This window comes from Diabrotica virgifera, chromosome 5 (genome assembly GCF_917563875.1).
Source record: "Diabrotica virgifera virgifera chromosome 5, PGI_DIABVI_V3a".
Classification (NCBI taxonomy): domain Eukaryota; kingdom Metazoa; phylum Arthropoda; class Insecta; order Coleoptera; family Chrysomelidae; genus Diabrotica; species Diabrotica virgifera.
In genome coordinates, this window is record NC_065447.1 from 35,889,619 (window position 1) to 35,905,718 (window position 16,100).

The following is a 16,100-nucleotide window of genomic DNA, read 5'->3' on the forward strand; positions in this document are numbered from 1 at the left end:
GAGTAAACAGTAGTGCTTTATCAATATTTTTGTTTTTCGAAATTTCTGCGAACTTTCAGCAGTGGGGCAACAGTGCGTCGGCAACACGACACTGACAGTGACATTATATTATCAAAAACAATAAGTATTATACGCATAGGCGCGCTAAATGTTGCCAAGTCAGTCACGTTCGATTTCTTGTTATAGAAAATCGATCTTTAGTAGTTCCAATGTGACACAAAATCTAGGCATGGGATAAAAAAATTTATTTGAAGAAAACAGTTTCTTGTTCTTCTTAATGGCGGTACAGGCTCCTTTTTGCAATATTTTATTTAGTTATAAAGTAATTTCCCCATACTAACATTCTGTACCGCCATTCTTTATTATATTACATAAATATTAAAAAATAAATTAAAGATTAAATATTTAAAATTAAAGCCGCAATCTTGGAACCGTAATCTTGTAATAGAACGATTAGATGTAGTATAAACAGAGATGGAGGATTGGTGGACGCGTTAGAGTAAATTGGGGATAATAAAATTGTTCATTTGTAATTTTTTATAACAGACTAAATTGGTTTGTCATTCATTTAAATGCATCATTACAACTTTACAAACTGATGATTAAGCAATTTAAAAGTTATCAGTGCATAATAAAAATTAAGAGATAATTTCTTTGATAACAGTATATTTTTACATAAAAGTTTACTAAGAATCATTTACTTTTTAGAATTATTAAATCTATGACATTAATGTGCAAATTTAAATGTTCTACGTTATCGCAGAGACAATGTCGAAGAAAATATTTTTTATGTAAATAAACAATATTGAATATTTTAAAGTTATTTTTAATTCTAAATATCTTCTCTTTAAACAACTTTCGTTATTATCGAAAGTACAGATACTTTACCCATTAACTTCCACGATTCCCATTTGGGGATTTTGATTTTAGATTTCTACCATGTAGTGTGAACAATATCTATGGTGCAATTAACAGTTTACCTAAGGTTATCTTTACATATCGGTAATTATTATTTATAGCAAACTATGACTCTTTTCAATGGGTTCTATGGGTTCAACGCATTTCAAACAGAGAAGTCTTAAACAGGGTAGGTCAAGGAGAAGGTGACTTAATCAAGATGATAAAAAGAGAAAACTTGAATTCGGACTGTTGGAATTCTCATAAAATTGATTTGGTTGTTTAAATAGTTCGAAATCATATCCCTTTTTTACCCTTGTCGACGCCTGTGTTGTTCCTTGCTAGCATGTTATCGAAATTCACATGTGTCGCAAAGAAGAGGATTGGATGCTTACCACTTGAAATCCAAAAATTCGTCCCTGTGATATAAGGAATGAGATGCCTTCAGAACTCGAATATGTACACACGCGAAATAGTGTTGACTTCGTCGTTGATGTCCTGATTGTAAGTTTTTACCTTTTATTTGTTATTACCTATATATCTCCTTTGTTTTCGTTTGAAATATTTACCAACTTAATTTGAATTTGTGTATTGTATTGCGGTTATGGAGAAATTCCACTTTCTCTCAATAGAAGCTATTAAAAGGCATAAAAGCTCATTAGTAGGTATTGTAATTAGTGTTTATTGCTTGTTTTTGATTTTATTACTTGTTTCGTACAGTACGTGCTAGTAGTAAACATACACGCACATATAATGAGAGGTAGCAGATACAGGATGCTGTTAAGAGATATTCATGGCTCCAAAACCTTCGTCAATATAATGGCGTATCAGCAGATCAACTATTATAATATGCCGTGCAAGTTAGAGAAGGATATCAGCAAATTGTCATGGAAGCTACCCACGCTTAAATTTGGGCACATTACTTAAAGAAGAAGATGTCTTCTTTGTTTTGTTTTTTATCAATAAGTGAACAAAGGGTACCCCCGTTAAGATAGACAAAATGCTCTCACTCTCAGAATTAAATTTTTTTCATTTTTTTTTTACGTTGGATGTGATTAAAAAATAAGACTTGGCGCAATTTTAGCCAACCACCCACTCCCCCTAACCCCAAAAACGTCATTTGTTCTTTTTTATTTTATCTTTTTTTTCAGTGGGTTTCAATCAATTTAACATTTCAAAAATTCACACCCATAGCCAGAAGCTTTTACAAAACTTAACTATTTTTTATAGATCCTTAGGCTGAGTGTACAGTAGGAAAAATGAAAGAATACCCATGAACAAACATATAAAACACGCTGTATTTTCCTGTCACCGTGTCATACAATAAATTGGCCAGCGCAAGTACATGTAATAATTATTATTACATGTACTTGAGCTGGGCAATTTTCTTTGTGACACGGTGACAGGAAAATACAGCGTGTTTTATATGTTCGTTCATGGGTATTCTTTCATTTTTTCGACTGTACATAACATAAAAATATATTTTTTATTTTTCGAAAAAAGCTTAAGTAAGTACATATAACTTGTTAAAATGGTCATGAGTTCGAATCTCACCAGGGTAAGAAATTTTTCGTTTATTATAAATTAATAAATGAAAATAGTTTTCTGTCCTTGTGGGATCGGTACTCACCAGAGGGACCGCAGACGTTCGGATACAATTAGCATCTCTTTGCAAAGACAATCATCGACTTTGCAAAGTAACAAGACACTTACTCAACACACACACTACACATGACACTAGGTACCTAACTGCAAAAATTTACCGTACCTACCATGCCAATGGCCATTAATTGTCGAGGCATTAGCTAAATAAAAAAAAACTTTTTTTTGATGGCTGCAGATCTATTTTATTTTGTGTATTTTATCAAAAAAAAATAATTCTGATTTTTTCCAGATTTTTCCGTAAGATGCATCACCTTCAAAATTTCAAAAAACTGGTTTTAAGGAGTTTTTGGAAAGTTTTCCCATTTTATAGACTTCACAACAGATGACAATTCTAAGGTTTTTTCAATAGGTTAATTTAACAATAGGTTAACAATTTTCAATAGGTTATTAAGGCTTAATTTGAAGTATTTGAGTCCTTTGGGATATTCAAAAATTTGCGAAACGCCTCTGACCTACCAAAAAACCATATTTTCTCAAGACCCACAAATACCTTTAAAAACCCTGAAAAAAAATTATTTTAACATAGCTGAAAAAACAGTAGAGAAATAGCTGCTCTCTATCATAAGAAAACTCATCATACAATTGTCGACTAGGGAAACAGATAATTAATGAAGAAGAAATTTGAACAATTTGGTATACATACTATTGAACTATTTAATGACATCAGATCAGAAATCAGAAGTACAACAGGTATGTATCAGGTGAAGGCAAAGGACCAGAAATACTAAAGGTAGAAATACTGCATGCTATAAAGTTGGCAAAGAACAGGAAAGCTGTTGGTCCTGATGACATCCCGGCAGATCATCATCATCAGTAGCTTGACAACCCTTTGGGTCCTGGCTTGTTCTAGGATTTTCCGCCATTCTGTTCTGTTCCTTGCTTTGTTCTTCCAGTGGGTAATCTCAAGTGTTTTCAGATCTTGTTCCACTTGTTCCATGTATCTAAATTTGGGTCTTCCCTTTGACCTTCTCCCTACTGGTGTTTACTTCATTATGTGTTTTGGTGTTTCGGTCTCCAACATTTGTTCAACATGGCCCATCAAGCGCAGATGTCCGATCTTTATGGATGTTATGACGTCGGGTTCGTTGTATGCTGCGTATAGTTCAAAATTATATCTTCTGCGCCATACATCATTTTCTTTCACCCCCTTATATATGTGTCTAAGGATTTTTCGTTCAAACGTACCTAATAAGTTCTCATCGCTTTTCGTCAGTGTCCATATCTCTGATCTACATATAAGGACCGGTTTTATCAGGGTTTTGTATATTTTGCATTTGGTTTTTCTCGTGATGTTGTTAGATCTTAGATGTTTAATGAGTCCATTAGTGCACCTAGTGAACCTAGATATGTAAAAATTTTTACGCTTTCGATGTTATAGTCTCCTATTGTCAAATTCTGTAGGTTTCTTTGGCCTGTCGATTTGCCGGCTTTCATGTATTTGGTTTTTATTTCATTAATATTTAGGCCACTGTTTGTGCCGCTCTTTCTATAGCATTAAATGCTTCTATCATTTCTCTTTTACTTCTAGCTATGATATCAACATCATCTGAAAATGCCAATATTTGTACACTTTTTGTTATTATTATTCCTCTGGTGTTGACTTTTGACTCCCGGCAGATATGTTAAACTAATTATGTAAGAAAACATTAACAAATGACAGATATCTGTATCGTTAAAAGATGTGCCCTTCGTAACAAAAATGTCTTAGCATTTCACAAGTTTTCATCAAGTTTCCAATAAATATTGCCAAATATCAGGGTGGGCTCTTTTGAATAGCCAACCCTCAACCCTGTATGTGTATAAGTTGACTCTAAAATATCTACAAAAATGAGTCCAAAAACCATATCCATAATTTTTTTCTTTTAATATTTACTTGTTAGAAAAACAGGTTTCTCTATTTATTACACGATTTATTACTAGGTCAATAACTATCGTCTATAATGTATATATCATTAAAAAATAAAAAAAAACCTCAAGATCAAACATAATTGATTATATTCAGTATCTTGTTTATTAATAAGGTTAAAGGTGGCTTATTTTTAATTTATTTATGAATGCAGTATAAACAATCCAAAATTGACTTTTTCAATTTCATATTTAAACAATTGAGTATAAATTGTAAGTGAGATGGTCATGGAATAAGCCTTATATATAAGCCTTAACATATCTAGAGGCAAAAATCAACAGCCAAGGAGAAATTCTTAAGCAGTAACTCAAATACTCTATATATCCCAAAGTTAAATGTAAATCTTTCGAAACCAGAACATGGATTGTTATTTTTGATCAGGGGTGGTTCCTTTAGTGTATGTATATGTTTGATTCTTGGGTTACGGATGTAGGCAGAGATGTTTGGATTTTTCTACCACAGGTGACAGATGTTCTGAAGGCATGAAGATGTAAAAGGGCTCTTTTCAAATTGTTAATTTATACTAGGGGTTTCCAACTTACAAGGTATTGAGGGCCAAACTAGAAACTTTGGGTCTGAGTGCAGGCCGCACTTTAATAATAGACTATTAGGTTTGTGTAAACAAAATTAAAAATTTCTATTATTCCGAGAGTAAAGGGGGGCAAGGTTAGTTTCCTGAGTCCCGCTGTTGTCATTATGTATCCTGTTTTCTAAAATCTTAAACCTTCCTATGGGCAGGTATAATTATTGTGCAATAAGATGGGGAAACTATAAATAACGATCCCTCCTTATTTGTGTGCAAAGCTCTTTTGTTAGGCTAATTCCAGCTATGACATTGTTCTTTGTTTCAGTTATATATTATTCAGTTTTTGGTTTCTTGAAGTTGCCTCTAAATCAAGTGACATTTATCTTTTGGTATCACCACTTGATATTAATGAATATTTATGATATAAATTTATGATAACGTTAAATTTCAAGTAATTTGCATTTCCTTTTCAAATTAAGAATTATTCTTTTCTCTGAGGTTATTTCCTTCAATTCTGATTTGTGTACCTTGAATAAAAGTTTTGTTAAATTTGATTGAACTATTTTCGGCATACCTGATTGAAATTTAAACCATCTAATTTTTGCTACATATTGCACAGTTGTCCACAAAATGAACCCCTTACTAATCTATTTTTATCAAGTTACGCATACGCAAGAGGTTTGTATTATTTATTCCCTCTGAGTCGATTAAGTATAATCATTAATAATTGGTAAAATTCGCACGGTTTAGTTATCAGCCAAAAACAAATGGTTATCACTCGTTTCTTGAAAAGTGAAGTCATTTTACATGTGCAATTGAATGTTTCCGTACCACAAGGGTTTAGAAAATCTATAAAATCTTGTGTCGCAAAGAGTTAACACGATTTATAATAACTGTTTTCAATTAGTTTAGAATTTTGAAATCAGAATACCTTTAAGTGCCTACTTACTAAGAAGGAAGCGAGAAGGTTTAAGTGTGCCTGGTACAGGGTACAATTAAAAGAGTGTGTGTCTATGGCAAAAATGTGGAATGCGCAACCCAGCGTCTCGAAATCAGGATCATTTTGATTTTTAGCACAAGCAATTATAATTGCATGGGGAAGATCGATAGTATATGGATATGGGCAATAAGTATCTGCATGTTTCATTTTCAATCAGTGGTGTAGGACCGCTCTTTGGATGTTTCATAGTATTGAGCATTTTATGAAAAAACAAACAGCAAACAGTGTATTCAGAACCATGAGTGATCTAAGGACCATGTGGAGAGCTTTTATTACTGAATTCCTAGAGTTTTACTAAGAAGTTGCCCCTGTTTATGGCAATTTAAAAATACAAACATACATCTTTTTTGACGTCATGACCATACTTCTAACTTGAAAGCAAAAGTCACAATGTATGTCTGCCTGGAGAGTACAGGTAAGTATAGACTCACTGCAAACTTAATTGCGCATATTTTCCTTTTTAGTGAGTGGGCTAGTTGGTAAAGGGGATTAATATTGATATGATCCAAGAGAGAATTGTGTGGAAAAATGCAATTATGGAAGCCGACCCCTCATAGGGATAAGGCAAAGAGAATGATGAGTGGGTGCACCATATAGGATGAGGTTTTTCTTTGTAATCTGATTTTATAGTAAAATTCCTCCATTATATTGGTTATGATAATGAATATGACAGGTAGGTACTGTGTTTAGTGTTAAAAAGATGACAAATAATCTTATTAACCTTACCCAATCATACAAAATGTAAATTATTGTGGGTTGGCCTACTTCCATCATCAACCATTATCTTTTAAATAATGGGTTCAAATTCATATACATGTAATTAAAAGAACACTAGCACATTAACAACAATTATACCGGGTGCTAATTATTACCTCTATCTATTCAAGCTCGATGACATCACCAATATTTTTATAATGAATTGAATATGAAGATTACCTGGACCGTAGAAGCGTTTTCCTTTGGTAACATCAAAAACGTTTCCATTAACAGCTACAAGAACTCTTCCATCTGGTTGGGTACCATCGTATTTCCTTAATTCTTCCAATGTAAAGTCTCTTTTCTTCATTTTCGGTAATTCCACGACCGTAGTTCGCACGGGTACATCGTTATTTCGACTCTTGAAAATTTTATACACTAGAAATCCGATAATACACACGAGGGCAATGTTTAAAGGACTTTGCATTATTTGCAAAAATATGTTCGTTAACAGACCGGGTGTAGGAGTAGAATAATCCATGGTACTAGCAAATTACAAATTACTGCGCTGATAAAGCAGAATCACAGATTGATGAAAGGAGTGACAGCAATTTGATAAAGTTTAGAACTTTAAAATTTTGAGGATTTCAGCTGGGACAGCTTGTCAACAGCAGCAGGTTATGACTGAAGGAAAATATTTACTTGTCTATACATTAGAGATGGGCGGTAGATCTCAATCACGACCTGTGATTTTGTCGCTGATATCGAAATCAAGCAGATCAAAACTTTAAAGGAAAGGGTAAAAACGTTTGAATTTAATCGAATATGTAATATTCGATTGAACAAAATATAAACATTATTCGATTGTGCGTCTGCTGAGCTGGAAATCTTACATGTGTCTTGTCTTCATAGGAAGCATATACAGGGTGTCCAGAAACTCTACCGACAAACGAAGACAGGAGATTCCTCAGAAAATTTAAAGACAATTTAACCCAATTCACCTAGTCCGAAAATGCTTCCTAAGGGAGCTAGAGCTCTTTGAAGATGGCGTCATGTAATTAGTTTTTCTTAAATACCTCCAGAACGCTTCTATTTAGAAAAACGAAAATTGGTATGCATATTTACTTTCCAGAAATGAATCGATTTCATCCATTGCGAATTTCTAGTACCGGTCATAGGCGTCCGTTTTGGGTAGGGCAACGGTTATTTTATCGCATAACTTTTTTGTCTTTAACTTTTAAGCATTTTTGATACTGGATTATTAAATCGTGAGGTATTCTAGTACTAAAAGGTACTCTTGTTTTAAGTCGGTAGGACGAACCGTTTTCTAGAAAAATCGATTTGAAAGTTCTTCGTTCTGGAAATTTGAAAAAAAAATTGAAAAATTTTTTCAAAAAGAAACGATGTATTTTACCAACTTAAAGCAAGAGTAACTTTTAGTACTCGAATACCTTATAATTGAATATTCTAGTGCCAAAAATGCTTAAAAATTAAAGACAAAAAACGTATACAATAAAATAACTGTTGACCTACCCAAAACGGACGCCTATGACCGGTACTAGAAATTCGAAATTAATGAAATCGATTTATCTCTGGAATATAAATAAATGTACCAGTTTTAGTCTTTCTAAATAGTTTTTTTTTGAAAATTTTTTTTAAATTCAAAAAACGAAAAATTTTCAAATCGATTTTTCTAGAAAACGGTGTACCCTACCGACTTAAAGCAAGAGTACCTTGTAGTACTAGAATACCTTACAATTTAATAATTCACAGTCAAAAATGCTTAAAAAGTAAAGACAAAAAAGTTGGGCGATAAAATAACCGTTGACCTACCCAAAACGGACGCCTATGATCGGTACTAGAAATTCGCAATCAATGTAATACGAGTTATCTCTAGAAGATAAATACTCGTACCAATTTTTGTTTTTCTAAATAGAGGCGTTCTGGAGGTATTTAAGAAAAACTTATTACACGACGCCATCTTCAATTTCAAAGAGCTCTAGCTCCCTTAGGAAGCATTTTCGGACTAAGCGAATTGGGTTAAATTGTCTTAAAATTATCTGAAGAATCTTCTGTCTTCGTTTGTCGGTAGAGTTTCTGGACACCCTGTATAGTTCTTCCATTATATCTTTGTACATGCCAGAAAGTATTATTCACGAATTACTTTTTATAACTAGGTCTCTTTTTACTCACAAAAACTGCTAGGTATCGCAAAATTAAATCGTTTGTCCATAGAAACCAAGTTAAACAAGGATAAGCAATACGGCATGACTTTGATACCTTGTTTACGGTAGGTTTGTTCCAACATGAACTTTTGGACGGTCCAGAAACCGTCACGAAACTACTTGTACTGTTTGTTGTGCGCATGTTCGTAATTGTATCGCCCAGTTATCGTCCCATGACGGTAATCATATATTTGTCATTTTTGTTGGTGACAGCTTGTGTGCTCTTAGTCGATCAAAGGCTCAAAAACTTTAAAGAATTAAATCCTAGTGCGCAAGTCAGTCCAACCAGCACATTATGCATTTGATTACTGAAATGATCATCACGAAACCGTCACCGAAAGATCACAATTCTTGTTGGAACAGTGGGAAGGACGATCCGATGACGATCATATTTTTGTTGGAACGGATTTTGTTTACTGCGCAGAAGCGTTACCGTTTCGTGACGGTTCTCGGTCGTGTTGGAACAAACCTTATGAATTTTGACGTTTATCATTTTCAGTGACAGTGACATTAGCGCATTTGTTGTGTTTATTGGAAGTTATAACTCACAATATTGTGTTTATTTCATAAAGTTATGTGTTAAATATATTTCAAAATATAAAAGTGCAATATAATTTTATAAAATACATCCACCGATAATAGATATTTCCTAATTATTACATTGACAGTATTCATCAATGATATTACACATCGACGTACGTTTCAATTTCAATTAAAGTTTTGATTTAACTTGTTTGAAAATGAATCGTAACGTTCGGGCAAATATAAACTGGGACAACTATACCTATGTAATCCACATAAGTAGGTACATATACAGTGCGCTAGAATAAGTGTTACCCCCCATATTAACTCATTTATTTTTAGCACTTAAACAAATCGTTCGGACAGGTCGATTTTTAAAATAATCATAGTATATTATATAGTATTTTTACTACAAAAACGTTATTACGTAGGTCAAAATTTTTGACGTAAGAGAACTGTCAAAACATTAGAATGTGACTTTTCATTATTGCTATGTTTATTATAAACACGGCAATAATGAAAAGTCACATTCTAATGTTTTGACAGTTCTCTTACGTCAAAAAGTTTGACCTACGTAATAACGTTTTTGTAGTAAAAATACTATAGTATCAATGTTTCGAACTTTACGAGAGCCCTCTTCAGGTGACAGTCATAACTTTGATTTTTTTAAATGGGAAAGTACATCATGTGACACCTCATTTAAAAGCTTTTGAAATACTAATTACAAAAATTTATAACGCTTGGGCAAAATTTCGGTCAAATGCTTTTTAAATGTATTCATTTTTTTCGAATTTTGAGAAAACTAATGAGTATTTTTGAATAATTTAAACGCAGAGTGAAAGATTACATTATTCCCGAGGGCTGAAAGTCTCTTAAAATAAACAAAAAGTCTCTTTTGAATGATAGATTTGAAATTAAAAATCATACTAAATTTTATCTTCGTTTTCACCCCCATAATTTATTAAGATAAACATTATGGAGGTTTTTAGGGAGTTGCGGCCCTCGGTAATAATGTACTCTTTCATTCTGCGTTTAAAATTTTCAAAAATTCTTATTAGTTTTCTCAGGTTTCGAAAAAAATGAATGCATTTAAAAAGCATTGCACCGAAATTTTGCGCAAGTATGTATTATTATACATTTTTGTAATCAATATTTCAAAAGCTTTTAAATGATTTCCCAATCTCAAAAAAATCAAAGTTATGACTGTCACCCGAAGAGGGATCGCGTAAAGCTCGAAACATTGATGCTATAATATATTATGACTATGATTATTTTAAAAATCGACCTGTCGAGCGTTTTGCTTATGTGCTAAAAATAAAGTATTTAAAATGTGGGTAACACTTATTCCAGCGCACTGTATAACAGTGTTTTGTTGTATTAACACCACTAACGTCTACATAAATTTAAGCGTCTTTGCAAACATTAGCGATGCGAAAAAAATATCGCAAGAAAGTATTGATGGTTTTTGTTATTTATTTTCGTACCACCACGAATTGTTCTGAACACCTCTAGCTAGACAGAATGAAGGAAAATGTCAAAGTGTAGAATGCAGGATTCTGATTTGACGGATTTGACCTCCACACGTTGCCACGTCTAAACACTTAACTAAATTAAAAATATTTCGCTTTTAAAAATATATCTCAGAAGCAGAAGTACTTATACTTATTCCTTATTCTTCTTAAAGATTGTTACAATTCTGTGAATAAATTCGGGAAACTGGTATTTTCCATTGTTATTCAGTTCAAATAAAGCGTTTTCGTTTTATTCATAGTAGGTAGGTAACTACATAGAAAACTTCCTTTTTTTCATTCATTTCCGTACTTTTATGTTATTATTCTTTCTCCCACATACCAAGGCCACAGCATAGAAAAAATTGTTATTTTGTACTGTACATACCATGCATGGCTTTGAATACAAAATACTTTTCATTTTATATTTTTGAAGATATTAATCTCTACATCTGGCAACATTGCTGAAACTCAGTTTTGTCAGTTGTCACTGTCACCTGTTGTCAATAAAAATAAAGTAAATTTAAATGTGAAATAGGAAATAATCCAGAAAGTTTCATTTTCGTTTTATATTCAATTTATACTTTATACTAGATTTTTGTTGTTTAAAAATTAAAATTGGAAGCAACTATATATAATGGATAATAGTTCAAAAGTATGTATTACTATTTCTTTTAAAGGTACCTACCTATTCACTTTTTTAGTTACAATAGTTATAAAGTTTTGTTAATTTTTTGCCTTTTTTACTTAAATTATATAGATTTTGCGATATATACTCTGATTTATATTTCCTGATAATTCTTGTTTTCGATCAAACTTTGTAAATAATATATTATTTGTATCTATCCATTTTGATTAATTCTAAGTTTGCTTTCTATTTCTACCAATTTTGATTTCATTCAATTTCTTATTATTTGCTTTAGATTAGTCAATTGATAGGGCTTTTCATTCACAGTCATTTGTTTCGAGCTTCTGTCATGTGTCACATAATATTAATATATCTACCTCCTAGTTATTGGTATATATACCAGATATGCTTTTTCTCATGAGGATCTTTCAGTGTATCACAGTTTTTCGATTTCTTTCTAACACATTAAATTGCATGTGACAGAAAAAAAACCCAGTCAGTGATTACATTTCGTCAGTGACATTTATAACATTTATTCTAGTTGTCAAAAGATGTCGCTATAATCGAAAAAAAAAATATTTACGAATTATATAATATATCTATGAATATAATCTGTACAATTTATAAGACTATACAAATCAAAGAAAATACCATTTTATAAATGCAATAAACACAATTGATTTGTTTTTAGGTCCAATTCTAAATAAAATGTGACAACTGTCAGATTTAACTAAAATGTCATGTCACTAAAATGTATATTATCACGGACTTACCTACCTTTTTTTCTATCATTTGTGACGCACTGAAAAATGCTCATGAAAAGAAGCATACAAACCAAAGATGTATGACATAGATATATTAATATTATGTGACACATGACAGCAGCTCGAAACAACTGACAATCGATGAAAAGCTCTATTACATTTATTTATGTGCTCTAATTCTATCCTAGCATATTAGGTGTACCATAGGCGTTACTAGGGGGCGGTTTTGGGGGTTATAACCCCCCCCCATTTGGATGTACTTTGAGCTCTATATGTTTAACACCATTACTATTCCATACCCCCCAGAGACCATCAAGTAGTTGTAACCCCCCCCCCCCCCCTTAGGATCATTCTGGTTACACCTCTGAGGTGTACTCATGGGCTTTTTCCACTTAGTTCCTCTTCATCCTCTGCTTTTCCCTTTTCAAGTGTCACTCCTCTACAGGATGCCATCAGCAAAGAGCATTGACCAATTGACCACAGTGGCAGATCAACGAGGGGGGATAGGGGAAATTCACCCCCGAGAAGGTCTAAAATTCAAATTCATGAAACTTACACACCATAGACAGATAAATTCAATTCAATAAAACTGTTAGGAAAATTAAGGGAACTTACTCCCGGTTTCATAATCAACTTAAAGTGAATATTAACTAAAGTTTACTTTAATGTGTATTATAATTCCATTGATAAAAGTATAAACTTAAAATTTAACATCCACTTTAACTTTATTATGAAATTGAGCGTTAATGCATAAAAGTTATTATTTGTTTTTTATGTAGTTTAGATTTATCTTTTTTATGTCTTTTTGTTTGTGTTTCATCGGAAGTCCCCCTCCCTCCCACCAAGACACATTTCTGGATCTGCCAGTGATTGACCAAGGAGCTCTCATACCCTCTGTGTCAGTACATCCACAACAAAATTAAATAATTAATGGATTCGGCCGTTACTTGATGGAAGTTCATTTTATCTAACAATAAAACACTGAAAACGTTTCAGCCGTTTACAAAACTTACATCGGTCAAACTGGCAGAACCTTTGACAAACGGATAGCAGAACACAAAAGGGCTTTCAACAATAGAAAAACAGACACTTCTACATACGCACTTCACCTTCTAGATCATAATCATTCTTTTAATGAACAGTTTCAAATTCTGAATATTCAAAATAAAGGCCTTAAGCTATCTTTATTAGAATCTATGGAAATTAATAAATTGAAAAATACAGATATAATTCTGAATGACCAACTAGAGACAAACAGCTCCCCACTCCTCAACCTCTTCAGTTAAAGACTTTAAAAAGGCAAACCCATAGTAATCTAAATCACTTGAGAAAGGCACTCTGCCGAAACGGCTGTAGTCACATAGTTGTAATAAATTTTGTGGAAATATAGAAAACAAACGTTTTTAGTGTTTTATTGTTAGATAACATTAAATAAGTAGGGACTGAGTGAAGAGCCTTGATGCAAACCAACTGTCACTGGAAAACTTTCAGTCAATTCAACACAAGTCCTAACTTTGGTGTATGTTCCTCTTACATATCCTTCACAAGCCTTACATACTTCTCAGGAACCCATTTTCTCTCACACATCTCCACAGCCCTTGCCAAAGAACTGTGTCATATGCCTTCTCAATATCTATAAATACTAAATGTTCTCTTTTCTTCTTTTCATTCTCTCTCAAATGTCTTAAAGCAAACAAGGTATCTGTTGTCCTTCCTGGAATAAATCCAAACTGTTCTCCTATCAATGTCTCTCATTAACCTGCGACATTAGCTTTATCCCTCTATAGTTCTTAGAGTCCTGAATGTCCCATTAATTGTTCTGAATGAAATCGGCAAGCTCTCTTCCTCCAGTGGTCATATTTCTGATGTTGAGCGTTTTAATCCTCCAATTTACATTTAAGGATTATTTTAATTTATTCCATAATATTACCTATATCTATTTTTTAGAATTGTGATGATACTGGAAATGGATGTTTTAGTGGTCAATTTATGAAACATGAATGTATGTTTGGAAAATTATCAGGTAAGTTATTTGCTTAGTTTAATCAAGTCACATTGATTATTATTTTACATGATACCTACACATATATTACCTACTAAAATCTGGTTTGAAATTTTTAATAAAAAAAATGTATAATATAATGTTTCTCTTATAGAAAGCGAGTATAAGAAACTTTACAAAATTAAACACTCCGAAGAGGATGAAGATGATGAAATCTATGAAAAAATTAAAAAAGAAGGATACAATTTTGAGAATATCGGTGTAATTGGAGTATTGAACGGAACATTTAAACTAGATGATGTTGAAGAAGAACTATTTGAAGGTAAATATGAATCCAAATACGTTATAAACAAAATCCATGCTTCGATTGATAGGAACAATCTAGAGTGGAATACAAAGTGTCCAATTATATATACCAAAGGAAGAGTTTTGTATAAAACGTATGTAGAAGATAATTTAAACATTTTTGATTTAGTTGACGTTTTTATAAAGTATACTTACGACCCTTGCAAGGATCTCGAACTGGATGAATCTATATCGAAGACAACAATAATGAAGTCTGGTACAATTTGTCCTGGGCGATCAAGATTATTTATTTATAAAGATAGGGAGTTCATTGTATATGGGAGATACATTTTTGGCCAAGGAGTTAATTATGTTAAGTTTAGTAGTGAGTCAAAAGTGTTTAAGTTTTTTAATCCTCCTTGGGATAGAGACTGTGAGGAATATGTGTATGCTTTTATGATTAGAAATGCTAAAAGTAATGTTTTGGAAGCTTTTGGTTTGTTTAGATAATCTGTATTTATATATGTATTAACTGTTAAGTTTATTATTTGAATTAAAAGAACGTAGGCGCAAAATTTTGTGCCAATGCTTTTTAAATGCATTTATTTTTTCGAGTCCCGAGAGAACTAATAAAGTATTTTTGAAAAATTTAAACAGAATGAAAGGTTACATTATTACTGAGGGCTGAAAGTCACTGAAAACTTCTGTGTTTATTTTAATAAGTTACCGAGGTGAAAAAAAGAGCAAATGGAGTGTGATTTTTAATTTCAAATATCTTATCTTTCAAATATCATAAAATATCTCTAAAAAGAAACTTTTTGTTTATTCTAAGAGACTTTCTGCCCTCGGTAATAATGTAATCTTTCATTTTGCGTTTAAATTTTTCAAAAATATTAGTTTTTTTCAGCTTCGAAAAAATAAATGTATTTAAAAAGCATTGGCCTGAAATTTTGCGCCTACGCTCTTAAGTATTTATTTTGTGTGAGTATTGTAGATATGTATTTTTTATATATTTTTATTAAAAGTTGTACGCTTTGAATATAGATGTATTAATATAAATATTTTCTCCACCTGACTATTCCTTACATTAATTCAATACTGGAAAATTTCATTTCCCAATTTTATTTCCAGATTTCCTTCATTAACCCTCCAGCCTGAGGTCTGTTAGGCCTCGCCCATTTGAAAGCATGCCATAAACTTTGAGTCCCACTCTAATAATTAAACATTTAAATGCGTAGATACTCAATGACTGTTGTAAATAATTTTATATAATAACTTTGACGACAAAGTGTCTCTCTGCAGCACTCCTCTGCCAATTTTTATCTTCTCAGTCATGCAATGAAGATTTACAGTTGTTGTTGCATTTTTGTATACATTTCGAATAATATTTACATATTTGCGTGGTTTACTCTAAAGTCTAATAGTACTTTTAAGATCGCTACTATTTCTACTCTGTCAAATGCTTTGTGGAAGTCA

General features: G+C 32.3%; 2 protein-coding genes across 3 annotated transcripts in view; one reads left to right on the forward strand and one right to left on the reverse strand.

Moving 5' to 3' along the window:
• The window catches only part of LOC126885683 (membrane-associated progesterone receptor component 1-like), an 85,943-nt gene extending 78,554 nt beyond the window's left edge, over positions 1-7,389 (reverse strand). Inside the window, exon 1 of the mRNA XM_050652386.1 lies at positions 6,931-7,389. Coding sequence (XP_050508343.1) covers positions 6,931-7,231 — 301 coding nt within the window. The 5' untranslated portion in view covers positions 7,232-7,389. The remainder of the gene's footprint in view (positions 1-6,930) is intronic.
• A 4,047-nt stretch (positions 7,390-11,436) lies between these two features.
• On the forward strand, positions 11,437-15,699 carry LOC126885684 (uncharacterized). 2 transcript variants are annotated; one of them, XM_050652387.1, is made up of 3 exons: positions 11,437-11,600; positions 14,285-14,360; positions 14,494-15,699. In XM_050652387.1, the coding sequence occupies exons 1-3, from the start codon at positions 11,583-11,585 to the stop codon at positions 15,132-15,134; spliced, it is 735 nt and encodes a 244-aa protein (XP_050508344.1). In that variant the 5' UTR covers positions 11,437-11,582; the 3' UTR covers positions 15,135-15,699. The 2 variants fall into 2 exon arrangements, with proteins under 2 accessions (XP_050508344.1, XP_050508345.1); XM_050652388.1 differs by having other exon boundaries at positions 11,458-11,625.
• The last annotated feature ends 401 nt before the right edge of the window (positions 15,700-16,100 follow it).

What these genes read in the sequence shown, in the direction of transcription:
- LOC126885684 (XM_050652387.1), top strand. An exon ending in TATGTTTGGAAAATTATCAG is followed by an intron (nt 14,361 to 14,493) that starts GTAAGTTATTTG and finishes TTTCTCTTATAG; the next exon opens with AAAGCGAGTATAAGAAACTT.